At 30.7% G+C, this 20,826-nt stretch overlaps 2 protein-coding genes across 2 annotated transcripts in view; both read left to right on the forward strand.

The window, feature by feature from the left end:
• Window positions 1-5,510: 5,510 nt before the first annotated feature.
• LOC106683950 (carboxylic ester hydrolase) lies at window positions 5,511-15,253 on the forward strand. Its single transcript, XM_014425723.2, has 10 exons — window positions 5,511-5,721; window positions 7,839-7,982; window positions 8,099-8,240; window positions 8,521-8,706; window positions 9,162-9,355; window positions 10,000-10,135; window positions 11,241-11,413; window positions 12,525-12,666; window positions 13,276-13,411; window positions 14,575-15,253. The coding sequence occupies exons 1-10, from the start codon at window positions 5,527-5,529 to the stop codon at window positions 14,714-14,716; spliced, it is 1,590 nt and encodes a 529-aa protein (XP_014281209.1). The 5' UTR covers window positions 5,511-5,526; the 3' UTR covers window positions 14,717-15,253.
• Window positions 15,254-19,249: 3,996 nt separating this feature from the next.
• The window catches only part of LOC106683951 (carboxylic ester hydrolase), a gene marked incomplete in the record, with an annotated part of 11,271 nt that continues 9,694 nt past the window's right edge, over window positions 19,250-20,826 (forward strand). Inside the window, 1 exon segment of the mRNA XM_067049252.1 lies at window positions 19,250-19,517. Coding sequence (XP_066905353.1) covers window positions 19,335-19,517 — 183 coding nt within the window.

Genomic DNA, 20,826 nt, shown 5'->3' on the forward strand with positions numbered 1-20,826 from the left:
AATTTTGAATGAAATATTAATAAATAAAAGAAAATATATGTTACTGATGAAATATGTAAGCATAATACTAGAATTATTTACTTGTGCCATTCTGTTGATATTTTCTCTTTTTATTTTATTTTATTTTTTTAATTCATTGGTTGTTAGCTTGCTCTTTGTTCTCATCATATAAAAAGATTTTAGATTATAGAACTGTTTCAACTATGACTGCACTAAACTGGGTCCTAATAGCCAATTCTTCCAATCTTAGGAAGAAATTGAAAAAAAAAAATAACAAAGATCAGAAAATAATATTATTTTAGGCAACACCTACATTTCTCCATCGCTTCAGAGATCAATTTTCCGTATAAAAGTAAATAATGAATGTTAATGTAAGTTTGTACAAATATGGAAATGTGTTTCTATATTTACTTTTCATTACATTTAAAAAAAATGTGCTATTTAAGAGATATTAATATATATAAAAACAAAGATCTTCACGGGAAACAGTTTACCAATTAACAAGGAGGTTATATTAGAAAACCATAAATATAATATTGTTTAACCACGCATCGAGAGCGGTTGATCTGATAGACACAGGATTCGGTTTTTTTTTTGGTGTATCTTCCACAAAGGCGCCGAGTGTAACTCCTACCTCCCAGTAGTTTCCTAACTTTGTGGGGTGGTTCCGACCCGCCCAGTCAGTTCAGCTCCTGCTGTCAAGAAAGGGCGTCCCACGTGTTTTGATCTGACAGGCTCACCGCGCCCGATTACGTCACAAACCTAATGTCAATATTTTTCACTTTAAAGAGTCAATTCAAGCACTTCACTGTTTTTTTGATACTTGTATTAGTGTTATTATCGTCAGGTACCATTACCGTTTAGGAATGGGGATCATGTGCCTTGTCAGGCTCACCGCGCCTTTCTGGTGTGCCTTTTAGGTTTCATCGCCCCTCTTTCTTAGATTTTTTTATGAATTCTTCAATCGTTATTTCGTTATTTCTTTCATTTTAGGGAGACCACAATATTCCGGCCTTGTTGGTCTCAACGACGAAAAAGTGTTGGCAACCTACGTCACATGCAAGAAAAAATGTGTACTCCTGGTTTCTTCGGAACCAAAGCCATTAATAAAAGCGCTGGAGAAAAAAAAACCTGTGGTCATAACGTATTATAATGCTCACAAAACTGAAGGTGACACTGCTAACCAAATGTGCGCCACTTACAACGTACAGCGAAATACACATCGATGGCCAATGACTGTTTTCTACACTATGTTGCACTTGGATAAATTGGTTATTCACCTCGGAAATCAATTGGAATGAATTCCAAGAAGAGTTTTCCCCAAAAAATTGTCACATGATCAGTGTATCGGACAACTTCAGCGAAGAAGCAAGCTTCTCGGCTCCTTGAAAATTCGTCTCAAGAGATTCCTTCCAGCTGATGATCGTCCAAAATCAACCCCTCCCCACCTCCAAAAGCGGTCCAGATGTTGTGATTACACAGTGGAAACAGGAATACGTCGGCTCACGAACTACTCCTGCTGAAATGCAATCATGGAATTTGCTCTTCATGCGAAACCACTCTATACAACATGCTTTTGTTGTATCCTGTACTTGCGATCCTTTATCGGCTTTGATGGATGACGACTCCGATTGATTTCTGTCCCCACACATTTCATCTTCATGTCTGACCCCTTTTTGAATTTTGTTTCGAAGATAAAAGGTCCTATTTTGATTTATATTCATAACCATGATATGCGAATTCCGCATTCTGACCTTTAATAAATTAATAAATAATGAGAAATGTTTTAAATTTTTTTTATATTTTTCCCTAATTGTCTACACCCTCAATATGGTCGGTAATTTTTAGTTTAATTAAATAAGGCGATTTAGGGACTTTACGAGCTTTTATGCATCGTGTGCCTGTCAAGCTCACCGCGCCCCGATTTTGAGAATCCTTGACCGCGCCTTAAGAAGGGTTAAATGCCTTAAAAAAAGGAGTGAGAATTATATATAGGGTTGGCAAATAAGTCCTTTCTGTTTTTTTGGGTGAAAGAAAACTAACTATATTTTGCACATAATATTTATTTTTATTTACAATACAATGTCCATTATTGTCGATGACCGATTACCATCTCTCCAACAGCTGAATGGTGGTTTATTCGCGAAAAAGTGATCAAGGTCCTCCCTGACACCCTGTTCGTTTTCAAACCGTTTTTTACTTAAGGAATTTTGTAGAGACCGGAATAAGTGTTAGTAGCAAGGTCCGGTGAATAGGGAGGGTGGGGCAAAAGATCTCAACCAAGGGCTAACAATTTATTGCGGGTGACTGACGAAGTTTGGGGTCTAGCGTTGTCATGATGGAACACGACACCTTTCTCGATTTGTCAGTTCTAGGAGTTTTCTTTGAATTTCATTCATCCAATTTTGTTAATTTTGAGTGGAATCGATCGATACACCTTGTGGCAACAGCTCATAAAAAATCACACCCTCGAAATCCCACCATACAGAAAGCATTATCTTCTTTGGGTGCAATCCCGCTTTAGATGTGGTTCCAGGTGGTTCGTTGCTTGGTCTTCAAGATTTTTTTCGCACCACATTATCGTAAACAATCCATTTTTCATCCCCTATCATAAGTCTTTTTAGAAATGGATCGTTTTCTTAACGTTTCTTTAGTGAATCGGAAATGGAAATGTGTGTTGCCAAGTTGGCTTCGGTCAGAGATTGGGGGACCCAAACATCAAGCCTAGAAACGTAGCCGAGCTTCCGCAAATGATTTTCTAAGCTTGAATGTGATACTTTTAGGACTTCTGCAATGTCTCGCACTGGTTGGGATGGATGTTGATCGACTATCGCCTTAACATCAATGATTTCAATTTCTTGTGGGGGACCAGGTCGCGGTGCGTCGTTTATGTCAAAATTCCCTGCTCGAAACTTGGCAAACCAATTTTGATACATGCGCTCTGTCAAGGCATTATCCCCATAGACCCCGCATATTTTTCTATGTGCCTCTACAGCTCGCAAAGCAGCAATAATAAAGCAAAATATGACTATAATGCACGATATTTTCGCCCTTCTCAGCTGGATCACAAACACAATACTGACCTAATCTTAACAATTGTCAACAGACATAACTGTTTACTTATTACACATAGGATTAACAATCCTCTGTTGAGATTAATTGCATCAAAACATGTGATGTATTATAAACAAAACATGAATACAAACACCGAAAGGACTTATTTGCTAACCCTGTACTTCAAATTACTAATAGAAACGCGGACACCAAGATGGAGGACAGACTTACGGACACTGGATACTCCAAGAGCCCCGGGGAGAATAAAATATTTCACCACAATTTTCGATTACATGAATGAAAACTTTATAGTTTATAGTTACCAGTCAAATTGTATGACTCTTTCAATCATAGTAAGGTGGAAATAAAAATGGCGGTTATTTCAAAACGTTTCAAAAATAAATCTCATTCGGTGCTTTCTATCTTTAAAACTACTCACAATACTAAAAACCATAATACATCATTAAAAATAGAATAAATTTTCTAAAATATGAGCCCTGAATCTTTACGTTCAATAATTCTCGAGATACAGTTTTTCAAAAAGCATACTTTTTTTTTTTTTACCAAATAACAAAAATCAGTATTTTGTGAATTTATTTTGGCAAATATCATCGTAACTACTACTCCTACGAATGACGTGTAGATAGATATCTTTAAGCTCTTAATTGATGAGTAGGAATAACAGTTTCCATGATATTAACCAAAATAAATTCGCAAAATGTTGATTTTTTGTTGTTCGGAAAAAAAGTTTTGTTTATGAAAACCTATATCTGAAGAACTATGATGAGATGCCAATTAGCAGCCAAATTGAAAGTAGCTCGATGTACTATAATGTAATTGATAACGTTAAATCTTTAGTTTTGATATCATCATAAATTATTACATTTGGAATACCATAAACAAAAAACAAAAACTGCACTACATCCGAATAATACATAATTGATAATTTATCCTTAATAAATTGTATATCGGGAATAAAAAATGCACACTCGTACTTTATGTGCTTAGAGAGCCAAGGTGAGACTAAGAATAATGAAAATGTTAGTTAAAAAAGTGAAAGATTTACCTTATTCGGTGTATGAGTTTTATTCAGACATAAGTGATGTTATTAATGATAAAATTAAAATTATAATCATAATGATATTTTTCTAGGGGAAAAATGTTCTGACCTTTTCCAATGTCATGAAGAGAGGTGGCAAAAACTCTTGTGCCTGGGAACGTCCAAACTTATCCACGGGGAAAATTAATTTAAACCACTTTTTGTGAAAATTGAAATTTCAGTGGTATCTTGTAAGGAAAGAGTATTATTAACAATTATCGAATGGCGAAAACGTATTTTACATTATCTTTATTTTTTTTTCACTTTTTGACCAAGAAAAGTTTTTGTAAGAAATAATGAATTATATCCAACAATTTTTAAAGGCGTAGAAGACATCTTATAATCAACAAATAGTGAAATTTAATTATATAACTTCAAAACTTAATCATTAAATTCAATTTTCTCCTTCTGATTTTTTTGTGATTTAAAACATACTTCCCGTGGACTCTTTCTTTGTTTTTCCTCCAGTATTTTATTTAATCAATCCATAACACAACCAAACTATTGCTGGTAGCTGATAGAGAAATGAGTGTACCAAAATAAAGATTAATCTTTGACAAAAAAATAACAGATACCAAATACCAATACCAAAGATTAATCTTTCAGAAAAAAATAACAGATTCATTCATAAAACTATTTATTAACTAACAGTAGTTCTAAAAAATAATATTTTGTATTATAATACAAGTTTTCTGTTACACTGCAGCCGTGAGTCAACTCTTGTGGGTTCTGGAGCCCTCCTGGGGTCCACCCAGCCTCTTAAATTGGGTACCCTTAACTGGGTAAAAATATAGCAGTCGAGCGTGATTCTGACCAAATCGCCTCCTTGCACAACCGTTGGCCTAGTAAAAGTACTTCTTTACAAAGTACTGAACTCTGACCTTCCATGGGTTGTAGCGATACAGATTTTAATTTTATTTTTTTTAAATTATAATACAAGATGAATGTGGGTTCAGAAAGGAAAAGTGTTCGATAAAGACGGTTTAGCCCTGGGTCAGCCAATTATCATAGCACTTTTAGTAAATACATTATACTATAATAGAATATATAAGAATCACACACATTCAACTAGACTATCATTTATCATCGAATCGTAAGGCTAGCTGGGATTCGATAATCATAATTCATCCGAGAAATTAATGAATTTATTTATGATTATTCATCATAAATAATCGGAGAAATTAACGGAAGTTGAGGATTTTCTAAAGGAAAAAAATATATATTAATAAGGATCTAATATAAATAAAAAGTCTCTTGACGCTATCTGATATCAGCCCATCCATATTCATTATCTTGAGGTATAAAAAATCTCGACAAGGTACTCTAGCCGACTTTATTTAAAGAGATGAAGGTTGTGGTAGTTGAACAGTTTGATGAATGAAATGATACTCGTTGTGTGTTTCGCGATCCTTGGGTTGAGCTCTCCAGCTCTCGGCGATGCTCCAGAAGTAACCATATCCCAGGGGAAGATGGTAGGAGAGACGTTGTTATCCAGGGATGGGAGGGAGTACAGCTCCTTCCAGAGCATTCCCTTTGCAGAGCCTCCAGTGGATGGCTTGAGGTTCATGGTGAGTGAATTCATATTTTCGTATCAAGTAGAAAAATAAAAAAAAAACTATGCTATAACATGGTTTATTGAGTTGACTACACTTGAGCATGTAGAATAACAAAAATAATATTGATTGGCATAGTTGGAGTAAAGAGGTTAAGGTAGAGCGAACACTGTTTTAGGACGGAGGTTACAAAGAAATTCCACTCTTCAACCAGAACGGAGCTTCTGTTATATCAACCAGGCTGAGGATAAATCATGATCATACAAATACAACACCATTCATACAAAACACCCTTACACACTCAATCAAAACATAAACAGTGTTTATGTCGTTTCGTAGAAGAATGCAAGATAAAGTTATAAAATTTACAATATATTTTTATTATAGTTTGATTTATTGCATTTAACTCACAATTTGAGAATAATCCGGACTGCATAGAACTTCAGTGGAAATTTTGGTCAAAAAAACAAAAAAATATTTATATGTAAATTATTGTAGAATCCCTCATCAATATTTCAGTTTGGTTTTTCAAATTATAAAGCTTGTTTTATCTAGATAGCAATACACCCCTAACCTTTTTGAAAATATTTAATCTAAATGTGAAGAAAAAGCAGAAATTGCGCTTAAAAATCAGCAATTAGCTATAACGGCAAGTGCTAATAAAGCCCTATAATAATACTCAAAATGATATATATTGCTTTTTTAAAAACCAATTTTTATAACAAAATAAGTTTTCATTTTCTAGTTTTAAAAATACAAGTTTGGAGGTGAATGTAAAAAAACACTTTTGGTATGAAACGGCTAAAGTGAGTACACACTGAGACTCAAATGCACAGATAGGCCCCTCCCTTGGAAACCTTAAGGGATTATCCACTGTATCTAACCTTAGTAGATAGTTTTTCAGAAAAAACTTTAGAAATCCTTATCAGGTAAAAGAGGAAGTTAAACACAGCTAGATCAAAAAGTGAATGAACTGATCTTCATAGGATGTAAGAACTGATGTTCATAGATATATGGGCATTAGACTCAAGTGTCACATTGCAATCTTTGTTTACATTGCAACAATCCAATTTGTTTCAAAACAAGTAATTCCCTAGTAGTTCCTGTAATAGTGAAAGGTAAGCTTAGAAGTCAGAGAATTCTTCTCTAAGATGACCTTCTCTCATCTTCTAAGCTACTGAAAATTTACAAATGTTTCTAAGGTTCTACAGCAGTAGAGGAAGGAACAGAAGTTTTAAATGTTGCAATTAATTCCAAGATCAACTTGTATTTTCTTTATTAATTTATTTTTTAACAATAAATAAAAGATTTCTGCATTTGATGATTAGAGTAGAAGTAGATGCAAGTAACATCTATGTATAAGTTAAAATTTGTTTCTAAACCTATTTTTGTAGACTTAAAAAAAAAAAACTTTTTTAAGATTTGAAAGCTCTAAATCCAATGATTTGGTTCTGATTTTAGGTTTCATTCCTATTTATTCCATTCCTGCCATAAAAAAATTAAATATGAATTTAAAAAAAAAAAAAATCCTTTGGAATTGTTTACCCATGTGGCAAAGTACTGAATTAATAACAAATAAATATTTACTAAGATGTTGTGGTGAAAAAAAAATTTCAATTAGAATATTATCAATATTCTATATTTGTCAGTATTACATTTAGAGTTCCCACATATTTACGTACTAATATTCCTCATTTTCTTTAGTGCATCTATTTCTTTTGAAATATTTTCATATAGTCACATTAATTAAAATTTACAACACAACTTTTGTTTAAACAATATCGTTTATCATTACATCATAGCGAATAAATAATAATTTCTCACCAGTTCAGCAAGTTCCATATTATCTCCAGTCCCTGCTGCAGGTGTCCATATGTCCATTTAAAGTTTCAGGACATCAAAGCCTCTTTGTAAACAAAAATTCAGGAAAGGCAGTGTTATTTTATAAAAATATTAATTTTTTAGGAATAATAAATTATTTTTGTCATACATTTCTGTAACAAGTGTAATACAACTTGTTTAAATACATCATGTAAGGCATGAACCATATTATAGTTAGCACTGTGAATTGTTACTATTTATAAAATAACAGAGGTAAACAAAACAGAAATTCAGGATTTACTGTTTTCCAGGCTCCACTACCTGCAAAATCTTGGGATGGCGTACTAAATGCATCAGTTCCTAGTCCGCCTTGCTACCAAAAGCCTTTTCTTATGTCTCAAACTGGCATGCAAGGCCAAGAAGACTGCCTCTATCTCAATGTTTTTTCACCAAATGTAAGTGAAAATGTTTTATGAAAGTAATGGCAAAATTAGTGTTTTTTTCCCCCTGTATATTATGTTGTTTCTTAAATTTAAAATTATAAACAATTAATATTTTCTTCAATGAATAGTTAAAAGGCTCATATCCTGTAATGATATACATCCATGGAGGTGCTTATGAGTATGGATGGCCCGGAAGACCACTCAAAGAACAATATTTTATGGATGAAGATGTAGTCTTAGTAACAGTAGCATACCGACTTGGACATTTAGGTAAGATTTTTCTTCGCTGTAATTATAAAGATGTTAATCTGAATATAACTGCATTATTTGAGCCCATCATGACAATGATAAAATTATTTTTCTTTAACTTTATAAATGCGGTAAATGGTTATTTTATCTGATTTTTTTTATTCAAGCTATATTGTTTTCATAAAACATAATTGTAGTAGAGTATAGATAGATCTCTAACAAATTCTGATACAAAGTATCATTTCAAAAAGCAGAATGTCAATTACCAATTGTTTTCAACAATTTTTTTTTTATCTTTTAGGTTTCATGAGCTTTGAGGATGATGTGATACCAGGAAATTATGGTATAAAAGACCAAGTTCTTGCGGTGGAATGGGTAAAAAAAGAAATAAAGAACTTTGGTGGAAATCCAGACTTATTAACAGTATTCGGGATTAGTGCTGGAGCTGCTTCCTCCCACTATCTTTGTTCCATCCAAAAAACACAAGGTGAATAATGATAAATAATTTTATTATAGTTACATAAATACAAATGTATATTAATGTTCCAGAATTCAGTAAAAGTTCAGAAGCACTACTCCAACATGGCGGGTAGGTACATACTCACTTATGTTCTATTGTTTAGAGTTATACCTACATTCTTACAATCACTTTTTTAATTCATTAGTATAATCAAGTGTGATAATGGAGTATAGTTATTGAATTCAGTTATAGATACACAAATCCATGACAGATCCTTTTCAGTTAAGGTCAGGACCTAAATTCACAAAATTATAAATCACTTTAATTGTGAATAAATGAGTAGATGCCTATCCACCATGTTAGAGTAGTGCTTTGAAACTCGTACTAAAACTTCTTTGTGCTAACCCACCAGAATTCCATTAACAATCCCATAATAAAGGTTTATATTCTTTAAAAACTCTAAAGTGTTATTTCTTTCTTAGGTTTACTTAAAGGTTGTATATCCCATAGTGGAGTGGCTGGTGCTATTTGGTCACTACATACTCCTGGTGATGCAAAAAAAATGGCTGTTGACATAGCAAAAAAAGTAGGTTGTGATAAGTACTCAGGTTCTGAACTTTTAACGTGTCTTCAGGCTCAGCCAATTGATTCTTTCATTCCTACATCTGATGTGCAAGTAAGCTATCAATTTTATATTTATTTAGATATTTAATCATAACTATAAATTTCTTCTATAAATAGGAATTCCTGGAGTATGGTTAACTGAAGCTGATTAAAGAAATAATACTAAATAATAACAATCAACTTAATTTTAAAAACAATCTAATTATGAAAAAGTAATCTAAAGAGAGTTGAATTAGTTCTCAAAAATAAAGTTAATAAAGGGAAGGTAGATAATAACATAAGACAAATGAGAACAATCCCTCCCTTGTTATATTCAGTTTTAATAATATCTGACTAAAAGCAAGAACCATCTTGAAAAAAAAATATGAAAATATGCGATAAGAATCTTAAAAATTTATTATAAACTTTAAGGAATAATTCTCACAATAAATAGAAGTGGTAATTTAGTCACGATAAACCCAGCCATAACTAGCTGTATCATTCTTTATTAGCCTAGTACATTAAAACTATAAAATTTAGTTTTTGAAAATGTCCTCCATTCCGATAGTAGGGGTCATGAAACATGAGGTCTAGAGGTTAGACTAGACTCATTGAGCCAACTTCTAGCTGTTTCAAATGAGAGTGTAAAAAAAGAGTTAGTAAAATAAATGAACTAATTTAACTAAGTGAAGTTATATGATCATTTTAATGTTGCAGCACATAACTGATTTACCAATTCCTGTCTTGGAGAAACCTTCAAACTCTGCTGTGATCACCCAATGGCCTACAGGTTACTCTGATTTTCCTTGGATAGCTGGTATTATGGCAAATGAAGGACTTCTCATTACTGAATGTATGTATATTTTTATCTATGAGAGTATATCCAAAGGAAAGATCTATTGGAAATATAAAATTCCATATTTGTAACAAACATTTTTATAATATTTAGATAATTTTAAAGGTTTAAACTTTGAATTTTTTTTAAACATAATCGTCAAATTAATTCTAAAGAAACATATAAGATAAACAATGCATGAATCAAAGACTGAATAGTCCCCTTATGTACAATTAACTATAAATATTTTAAGATCTTATAGAAATAATCACTAAATAGCATATATAGTGATATATGTATACTGTATTCCTTCCATACAGTTTAAGTGTACTTTGAAGACGGACTGAGTTGGTTTGTCTGTCTAGTCAGTTCTAAGTAATTTAGTGACTATTAAAGATTGTTTGCCAATTTCTAGATAGGTAGAACAATGTAAATCTGCTCTAGGAGAGTTGACATTCGTACATAAAATAAATGTTGAAACTTCCATTCAAGCTAGAATAGCTTGGTAACTTCCATGTCCCAACTTTTCTGGCTTTGTTGAAGGTACAACAAATCATTCATTTTTAAGTCTTTAAAAAATTTATCAATATGCTGATTGCTCCTTTTCATATTCTATGTTAATTTCTTATTTTTCTTAATAATAAGAAACTTTATTAGAAAATTAAAAGTAAAAATATACAAAGAAGATTATGAGGGAAGAAGAAGATGGAGTGAAGGAAGGAAAGTAAAAGAAAGGAGATGGAAAGAGTGAGGGTAATTAAAGCTATCCTTAGTATAGGATTCTCCACTAGTAATTTCATTCATTATTTCTTTTTATCCATAAATAATTCTGTTTTAACCACAAAATTAAATTTTTATATAATATATTTTATAGGTATAAAAGGTTTTAACCACAGTTTCAAGTGCATAATACACTTTTTTTTTTTAATATTTTAAATTATTTGACATTGACATATTTTTACACCAAGTACATCTTAGTTATATCTTACTAGTTAGAATAGGTTAGTGACTACAGGTAGACAACTAACTTGAAGCACAAAAGGGTACCAAATCTACCAAGAACAAAAATATATTCTCTAAAGAAAGCATAAAACAGAATCTTTAAACAGTTTAATTATTTCAGATATTAAGGCATTTGCCACACCACTTGAAAAAATGGGTTTTTACGTGGGAGGAAATTTGCTGGTATCAAAAGCACTACACTTAAAAGGAAATGTGATTGAAAAATTATTTAAAATTACTGAGAGGTTTTTTGAATGGAAGGATCTTTTTGATCTTTTGGCTGACTTTGAGAGAGTAAGTATTAGTGTAACATTTTCTCAACAGCTTCTTGGAATACATAAAATATAATTACTTTGGCATAGTTCAAATCTCGATGACATATTGTATGCATAAATGAAGTTGTATATGGTTTCAGATATATGATATATGGTTACATAAATGATTAAAACATTTTTCAGGATGAATTGAGAATTCTTCTAATAACAAAATAATTTTTTTTTTCAATTTCATTACTTTTCCATTAATTATTCTAAAAAACATATCTGTTGCAATTAAATTACATCAAAAAATATATTATTCATTATTTGTTTTTAATTTTGAATTTATCAAAAATAAAAAAAAAGAAATTTATTGAAAGTTTTTAGACCAAGAGTCACAATCAACAAAACAATGAAATAAATGAAAAATCATGATTATAATGATGGATCAACCAAATAATCGAAGTAATTCTGTTTTAACAAACCCGAGTAGGACACTTTGACTTACTACTTGGTTCAAAAATATATGTGAGAATATTAGAAATAAATGGCAATTATTACAAAAAAATATTGGTTGATAGAAAAAAACAAATATATTACTTCAATAGTCCTAATTGATTGTCAATAAATTTTTAAACTAGAAAGTTGTTTGATTCTAAAACTTTTAACTTAACCATTTTTTTTACTGTTAATATAAACAATAAGTTTAAAATTTTGCAATCTTTGACAGCTTTCACTGTCTTTAGCACATGAAAAGAGAGCATGTGTTTAGTGAGATGACCTAAAAAAATTGAGCTGTTTAGACTGTAAAAAATAAAATCTTTATTTTAAATATAAAGAGACAAGAATTTTATTTTAAAAATTATTTAAGTAGTTTAATGTTATACATTAATTTAAAAAAGAATAATGTTTAAGTTGTACATTAATTTTTTAAAAAATTTGAAGTTGTACATTCATTAAAAAAAAGAATGATTTGTACAATAATAACTTAAATACATATATTTAAGTTATTATTTGTACAAAACATTTAAGGTCCATTTCTAAGTTGTACATTCTTTTTTTTAATATATTTTTATACATATTTATCTAAAAAGATTTTTTGCCAATTTTCCTGCACTGACAAATAATGATTTAAACTTATATTTTAGTTTTTCACTGAAGGATTTTTTGAATATCCAATTCTGAAGGAAATGATGAGACATAATGGTCCAAAGTATTTATACCGTTTTCAATACACTGGCGGCCCTTCCTTATGGGAAGAGATATCCAATAAAAAACTTAACATTGATGGTAAGAAAAATTATGAATAAAAAATTTTAAATTGTTTAGTCAATGCACAGTGACATTATCGTTTGAATATAGAAATATATCAAATTTCTATTTCTTAGTCATTGAAAATAAAAAAAGAATCCAATTAGAACTAGAACTAATTCTTCAAATATTTTTACTTAATATGAACCAGTATTTTGCAACAAAATTATATGTTATTATAAATTATTGGATGGAATGATTATAGATATGAAAATTAAGCCTCCATAAGCGATCAAATGTTTGTCCAACTCATTGTGTTGTGCAAAGAACACACATACACACAACATGTGCAAATTGTTATAACAGCAAAATCACAACTAATTCATTACAAACAGTTGCTAAATGTCAAACCATCCTATGCAAGATCTACAGAATTGCACGACTGTTTCTTATGCAACAGTTTGATCAAGTATTGATTAAGTAAGGAGGCCTTTAGAGAGCTTGACACTTATTTATATTTATTTTATAATAATAAATTGATATTTTAAAATTTATTTTTGCATTTTTTAAAATTATCACCATCAAAAATTAGTTGAATTATCGCTAATTAATTATACATTAATACTTAAATAATACTTTTTAATGCAGGGGTATGCCATGGTGACGATGCACCATATTTCTTTGACTTAACCAACTATTACACACCAGAAGGATGGCCTACGCAAAAGGATGTTGAACTCTCAAAAAAATTAGTAAAGGCATGGGTCCATTTTGCCAAATATCAGTAAGTGATCAATATTTATTTAATTTTCTTTTCCATGCTTAAAAACAGACTTTCTATATTGCTGGGTGAAAGTATGGAGTAGAGCTTCGGGGATCTGCTTTAGTCAATAACCCTAAAACACAATCCCACCATGCTATGTATTAAGAAATTGGTTTATAGTATTATAAGTGTATATATTTCATAAGTCAGAGCATAGCTTTCCAGATCATATATATTTAGAATTTTTCACTTTTATATTCTGCACAGCTCCCTTCAAACATACAGATAAATTAAAACTTCTAAGATGATACCTTAGAAATACATAAAAACCAAGCTTCTGTAGACTCATTACTCCCTTTCTTGTTTTTTTTTATGATAATCATTTTGTAACAGACTATCTGATATCTTGAAGCTCAAACAGAACTTCATGAAACATTTCATAAGAAATCCTATGTTTCGATATATACAAATATTTTTCAAATATAAGTTTCCAAACCTTACAATCTTTAACAGTGCCTTACTGTGAAATCTGAATGTTTCTCAGTTGAGTGTTACACACTTTTTATCACCTTTTGTGATATATTACAAAATTGACAATTCTATTGTGAATTAACTCATAATATTTTAAAAAATGACTATGTAGTTTTCAAAAAGTATATGAGCATTATCTTTTCTCTCTGTGGCACCTGCGGTATGTGAGAGAATTATGATGGAGGCTGAACCAACTTTCCTTGTCAAACCTTTTCCTCCTCTGCCAGTCCTTGTCCTGTCTAGATAGAAATGTTACATATGTTTCCCTTTCTAGTACCATATATATAGATTATAGTGGTCGATCATAAGTGGAGACCGGATTTTGGTGGAGTAAAAAAACCGAAAAATATGCAGCAAAAAACCCAAAATGTAAGAAATTGTGCTGTAAAAACTCAAAATGTACATAAAATACACCCAAATCCTACAAATGAAGCTTTATTGTTTAATTTATAATATTAATGGATGGAAAGCTTACCTAATCTTGTATGGATCAAATTAATCTTGCAGAATTCTCTCTACATTTAAGCAAACTACATAAAAACCTACACTTTTGTCCATAATGTAAGATCTGTGAGAAAGCTAATTGTATTAAAACATTTTTTATTCTTATATATATCTCCAGAAGTTTTATTTTATTTTTTTTTTTTTTTCAGAGTTCCAAAAACAGAAGAATTAGAATGGGAACCATTAGGAGATTATGCAAGTTATTTACACATTACAAATGATGGAATACAAATGGAAAATTTTACAAATTACAAAGACATTCTTGATTTCTGGAATGGAATTTTAGCTTAACATTACATTGTTAATTGTATAGGATTCAATAGAAGAGAGGGAAGAAAGCTGGAAGCTAAAATTAAAAGGAAATACAAGAACGCAGGCAGTATTTTTAAAATAACTTTAAAATTTTGTTTTATCTTTTACAATTGTCTTTCATTATGTGTGAGTTCACAGATACCACTCAATAAATCAAAATAACAAAACGGTCAGTATGGTCTGACACTATAGGAATTTGTATCTACCCCTTACCTCAACAGAAAACGTTCCATTGCGGGTTTATGCATCCCTTTTGAGTGAGCAAAAGTTGAAAGCTGCGATCCAATTAATTAATTAATACTTTAATCCATTAAAGTAGTAGTAATAATACTGTAAGCAATAGTAGAACCTACAATAGTAGAACACTGTGCATAGAGGAGTCTACTTGTATACTGTTATTGCTTTTTTAATGTAAGTCAAACTTTTTTTTAATTGCACGCTGTTATATCAGTAATATAATATTGTTTTATTTCAGCAAGATTATTGAATTAATGTAAATAAATTCTGTACAGCCTATTAGTTTCTTTTTTGTTTTTCTACTAATAAACTTCAACTATTTTGATAAACTGAGACTTCTCTCCATTTATCCCTGCTTAATACTCCCAACAACAGATCTTTGTAGAGGGTATATATATACTTATACTCTTCTTAAACATACATTTTTTTTTTTTTAAATTATATTCTTAATAGCACCAATTTGATCTTGTATTTTCAAATACCCAAAAATGTAAAAGAAGAAATTAGAATAAATATTATCACTTTTTCTACCTTATTGGAGCCTCCTGGTGGAGTCAACCTATGAGAGTCACAGGTGATGATGAAAATAAATAAGACATATTTCTCCTGGATGTTTTTAAATCAGTGAGTGTTGAAGTTATGAGGAAATTTACTTAATACTTAATAATAGTGGTCTCACCAACTTCAATCACCAGACTGAGTTCCTAGGATACCAATTGAGCATATTTAATGCACAATTTAAAACTTTCGATGGCTAATGACTATCACCATTAAGATGAAAGGTAGAGGAGTTTCTCATTGCACAATATTTGAAATTTCATGGTATACTCTAGAGCCTCGAATTTCTAGCTAGTGTTAGGTTTAACTATATAGTGAGTGAAAAATAGCTAATATACTACAAAGAAAGTCATAACACAAAGTTAGTACTCTGCAACAAAGAAGAATTCTGAAGATCATTATTGGGCTTGAAACTACTAATTTATGATAATGTTTATGGCCAGGAGGCACTTTAAAAAAATAATACTGAGAGTAATATTTGCACTTGATATAAATAGAAAGTTTATTTTCAGATTACATCATTATAAAGGAAGGATCAACAAAATTACTGATGAAATGATTACCTTCAGATAGTAACAAGTATAAAAATGACAGATTAATGGGCTATTTTTAAATAATTACCCATTCCTGGCAGAAAATAAATGAACTTGAACTTAAGAGTGTTTTAATTAAATTCTAATATTAACATTGAAGACACCCAATACAATGTAAATACCGTTAACATAATTATATTAATTTTCAATCTAAGGAAACAATAAAATTTAAATAAATATAAGTAATTACCTTAATTCAATTCCAGCTCAGGAACAAGTATATCTTAAATTTTGATTTGAAATAGATAATTCAGTAACCAACAAGCAGTGTTACCATCCATCACTCAAATTCTAGGGCCTGATAATGGTCTAATAGTTATTTTATATTTTTTAATTCTGAGATAAGTTTTTAACTACACCACGTCATAATTTCTTGTACTACATTTACAACTAATTAATTAGAGTAATTTTATTTTTCACAGAAAGCATACGTGTGCCCGACCAATTTTAAACTGCTGGCAAAGATATCAGTCAGTTAATATTTATTTATAATTAGTTGTACTAAAGTAATTTTATTTCCCACAGAAAGCTCACGTGCTTAGGATCAATTTCTATTGTCAAAACGCCAGCTAATATTTACACTAAGCACATCAGCAACAAGCCATTTTACACAGGCGTTAGAACCGTAGTATAGAATTGCAGGACACAAATCTGCCCTCCTAAAACCCTATTCAGGGGCAGATTAAGCCTTTTTGAGGGCCTCCCCAACAAATAGGTTTCAAGGAGACTCATAGAATAATCAATTCACTATCAACTTTTAACAGAAAATAGGAAGTGTTATCTATTCATTATGTTTATAGGATGGATCAAGAGAGCTCATATCAATCTTGCTATAAGCTCTCCTAACCCATTTCTTAAAAATTAAAATTAGAATTATTAAATTTAAATTCACTCTGGTACGTTATTCTATTACATTACAAAAGTGAGTGCAATAACATTAGGCGAAATGAAAGGACACGTTAATATCAGCTAAGTAGGTGGTTGATAATAAAAATTCATAGAAATTGCGCTATATAACCTCTATAAATCCAACATTTGTTCTTGAATTTTTATCATAAACCTATTAATTTAATGGCTTTACATATAATATCTATATAATTGTATATTATTGCTATGTTAAATAAAAACTAAACCGCTGAAGCTGACTAACAAGATATTAAGAACGTATTTACACCAAATGGATAGGATTTTAAAAAGTACAATTTTAAACTAGAGTTAATTATTAAATTTGAATGTTGGGGAAATGCTTCTATTCATTAAAACTGGAAGTTCACAAATATTTATTATTTGGCGTTCAAAACAATGCAAACTGAACACAAACGTGTGGATCCAGAACTAGAAGCCTTTGACTCGTACCCAAAAATCGACATCAACAAGTTGGGCGCAATTTCAGATCAACTTGTACTGACCCATCAACACTCTTGTGCTTGCACAGATTTTCCAGAGTTCGGTAGATGTGTAGAAGCATCTTTATAGTTTCGTTTCCGCATGTGCAAACGTATTTTTCTTTTAACACCAATTTTGCGAAAAAGACTGGTCCGATTTAACCCAATGTCGAGAAGAAGTAGGGGATTATTATATAAATTGTCTATTTCCAATTTCATCAAATTCCATTCCCTATTTTTCCTTATCCATGCGAACAAGGCCTGGCTTATAGTTCAAAAATAGTTGGCTCCCTTGATTTTATTCTTAATAGGTAAATCACTAACCTTGAAATTTAGGTAATTAGAAATCCAATAAAAATGGATAAACAATAAAATGTAATATTCAGAAGGGAAATAAGGGACTATAACAAAATGAAAATTAGAAATGACGATGAAGCTAAATTAGTTTATGCACCCACTGGGGAGACTTTTAAATGTATTAGAATTTAGCTTAAAAATCGTTGAAATCGTTTACATGGTGATTTATCTGTAGGATATAAAATAGTAATCAATAACGATAAGATTAGAGCTAGATAGGAATTTAAAACAATACAAGTGGTTTTATTCCTCAATTTGGCGGTCAAGTGATATTTGTACAGATTAAAAGCAATAAAATCTATGCACATGATCACTACAGTCTCAATTGAATTCTAAATGGAAATAACAGAACTTATATAAGTGCAAGGAAATTGTCGAAAGTAGTCATCACTACATTTTATCATTCGTTTATATATAAAAATTACGCTTTTCTCTCGAATTGAAAGTAAACTAACACACCTTAAAATAAGTTTACTCATTTAATTATTGTGAAAATCACAATAGATCCTAGTTTTGTATTAAATTAATTTATTCTTGAATAAGATCTATGGAATAGTTTTGTACCAATTATAATAAAAATATCTATAGTCTCACACTATTTTATTATAACTCCTACGTTTCGACCATTCTCAAGGATCTTATTTATAATATCACTTATTATTATTATAATTTTGCACACTATTCTGCCTTTGTCAAAATATATCTTAGTCAATAACCTATTATTATCCAATTTCTCTTATAGTATTCAGTTTACACTGCCTATTACAATATATCTATATTTAACATAGCTATTTGGATTTAAACAACAGCTATCTGGATGTTTTTTTATTAAAATTGACAAACAAACCTATTTCAAACAAGAAATTAAATTCTATATAAATAGTTTTGTATGTGCGGTAGGTTTAAAAAAAGTTTTTAATAACGCAAACTATTCATCGTAAAACTATAAAACCGAGCCTTAAGTCTAAGGCAGAGTCCCGCATAATAAAGAAAGCTTTTTAGCGAATTCCTTTATAAAATTTTCCGATGCTGAGTTGAGAGGCTAGAGTGATTTCGACGAACAAATTCTAGCGATAAAACTACTAAAATTCTCATTAGCTTTCCTTATTAATTTATATTTATATTATAGAATATAATCGAAGTTCTTTGAAACTATGATGTAGCAAATACCATTTTAAAAGCTCGTTGCTAATAATATTTACATAAAATGACATGGTATATATTTTTTTTAAGTTTCAGTTCAACATTTTTGACAAAAAAGTCTATAATAATATGTATATATTATGTACGCTTTTGAGACTTGCTGAATCCTTTGCTTATTGATGATAAGGATACTCCAACTCCAATAAGCTAAATCTAACAGTTATTTTGAGAGGCTTCAGTGATATAAATGACTCACGACAAGGCACTCAAGTCGACTTTATTTAAGAATCAGAAGTTGTTGAGTTTTGCAGTTCCATAAGATAAATGTCGCCGTTATTAGGCTTGGCGATTCTAGGGCTATGCCCATTAGTTTTTGGAGCTCCAGAAGTGGACATATCTCAGGGGAGGATTCGAGGACATACCTTACTCTCCAGAAATGGAAGGGAATACGCTGCCTTCACTGGTATACCCTACGCTAAACCTCCAGTGGCTGATCTTAGGCTCATGGTATGATTGTGATTATTTCTCAAAGTAACATAACTTCACCAATTGCAGAAATAGTTGTATACTTCTCTATTAACTTACCAGTTATATACCTAACTTGGGTTCATATTTAAAAGGTTTTTACTGAATCCCTAGATATCGCATTATGACATGATTCACTATTTATAGATTTGTTAGCATACGTACGAAGGAATTTCGCAATTTTTTTTATAGGTTTGAATTCAAGTAATCCTTAAAAAACCTCCACTTTGCTGTCTTGAAGATTATCCACGTTCGACAAAACATCCTTTGCATTTTTTCTTCAACCACTTTCAGTATTTAATACTTATCAAATTGAACAACTAAATGTTTAAAAACGACCAAAAATTAAAAGCTTGAAAAACATTTCTTGCGAAAAGTTCGAGTGAGCTACAGTCCGAAGTGCATTTCTAAACTTTTCACTTATAATATTAAATTAAAAAGTCGAAATAAAAAAATAAGGATACCTTGAATGTAACTCATTGTTTTCCATGGTTTAATATACTGCTTCCCTAAAATATGTGATTCCGTGCGTGATGGATCATTGTTCACTATTTTTTTGAGAGGGAGGGGCAGAGAGATTAAATAGGGGAGAGGTACACCAAGCATACCAAAGAATTTGAGATACATTAGAATGCTTTAATATTTCTTCATTTCAGGCGCCAACAAATCTTCTCTTTATGGCATCGTTTGTATTTATAAGGAAACATTGGAAAGATAACCTGTAGAATTATGAGATTATGTCTTATCTTGTCTCAGGAGGGATTGACAGCATATCTCAGTAAATTATAACAAATGATATATGATACTGTTTGAAACAATTTAAAAGTATTTTGGTCATGATTAGAAGTCCATTTATGTGAGTCCAATGAGTTGACCATTGAGTCTAAAAAGAATGAGTTGGAGTTTTCATGACCTTTAAATACTAATATGACGAAATATGTTTAGCACACTTATGATATTTAAATTAATTTAAAAAAATGTAATTACAATTTTAGGTAAAGTTTTCGGAAAAAAGAAAAAACATCTATTACAATGGGTCAGGAGTATTATTAGTACTCATAAGTAGGTTTGATTGAAACAGCACTAATTTTCTTAAATGTTATTTTGGGAGGAGTAATTTTCCTCCCTCTGAATATGTCACTGCTGCTGATAGTCGGCATTATTTACAATTATCTTTGAAGAAGTTTATCGGGGGGTGCGGTCAGCAAAGAACAACATAAATAAACAAAACAATATTTATTTATTTTATGCCGACGTTTCGACCTGAGTTTCAGGTCTTCATCAGGGATAG

This window comes from Halyomorpha halys, unplaced genomic scaffold (assembly GCF_000696795.3).
Source record: "Halyomorpha halys isolate HHAL.00 unplaced genomic scaffold, Hhal_1.1 Scaffold531.1, whole genome shotgun sequence".
Classification (NCBI taxonomy): Eukaryota; Metazoa; Arthropoda; class Insecta; order Hemiptera; family Pentatomidae; genus Halyomorpha; species Halyomorpha halys.

Bases quoted from the DNA above. Each gene is read 5' to 3' on its own strand.
- LOC106683950 (XM_014425723.2), top strand. From the start codon at position 5,527: ATGAATGAAATGATACTCGTTGTGTGTTTCGCGATCCTTGGGTTGAGC. The intron at 5,722-7,838 runs GTGAGTGAATTC...ACTGTTTTCCAG, and splicing joins TGGATGGCTTGAGGTTCATG to GCTCCACTACCTGCAAAATC. The intron at 12,667-13,275 runs GTAAGAAAAATT...TTTTTAATGCAG, and splicing joins TAAAAAACTTAACATTGATG to GGGTATGCCATGGTGACGAT.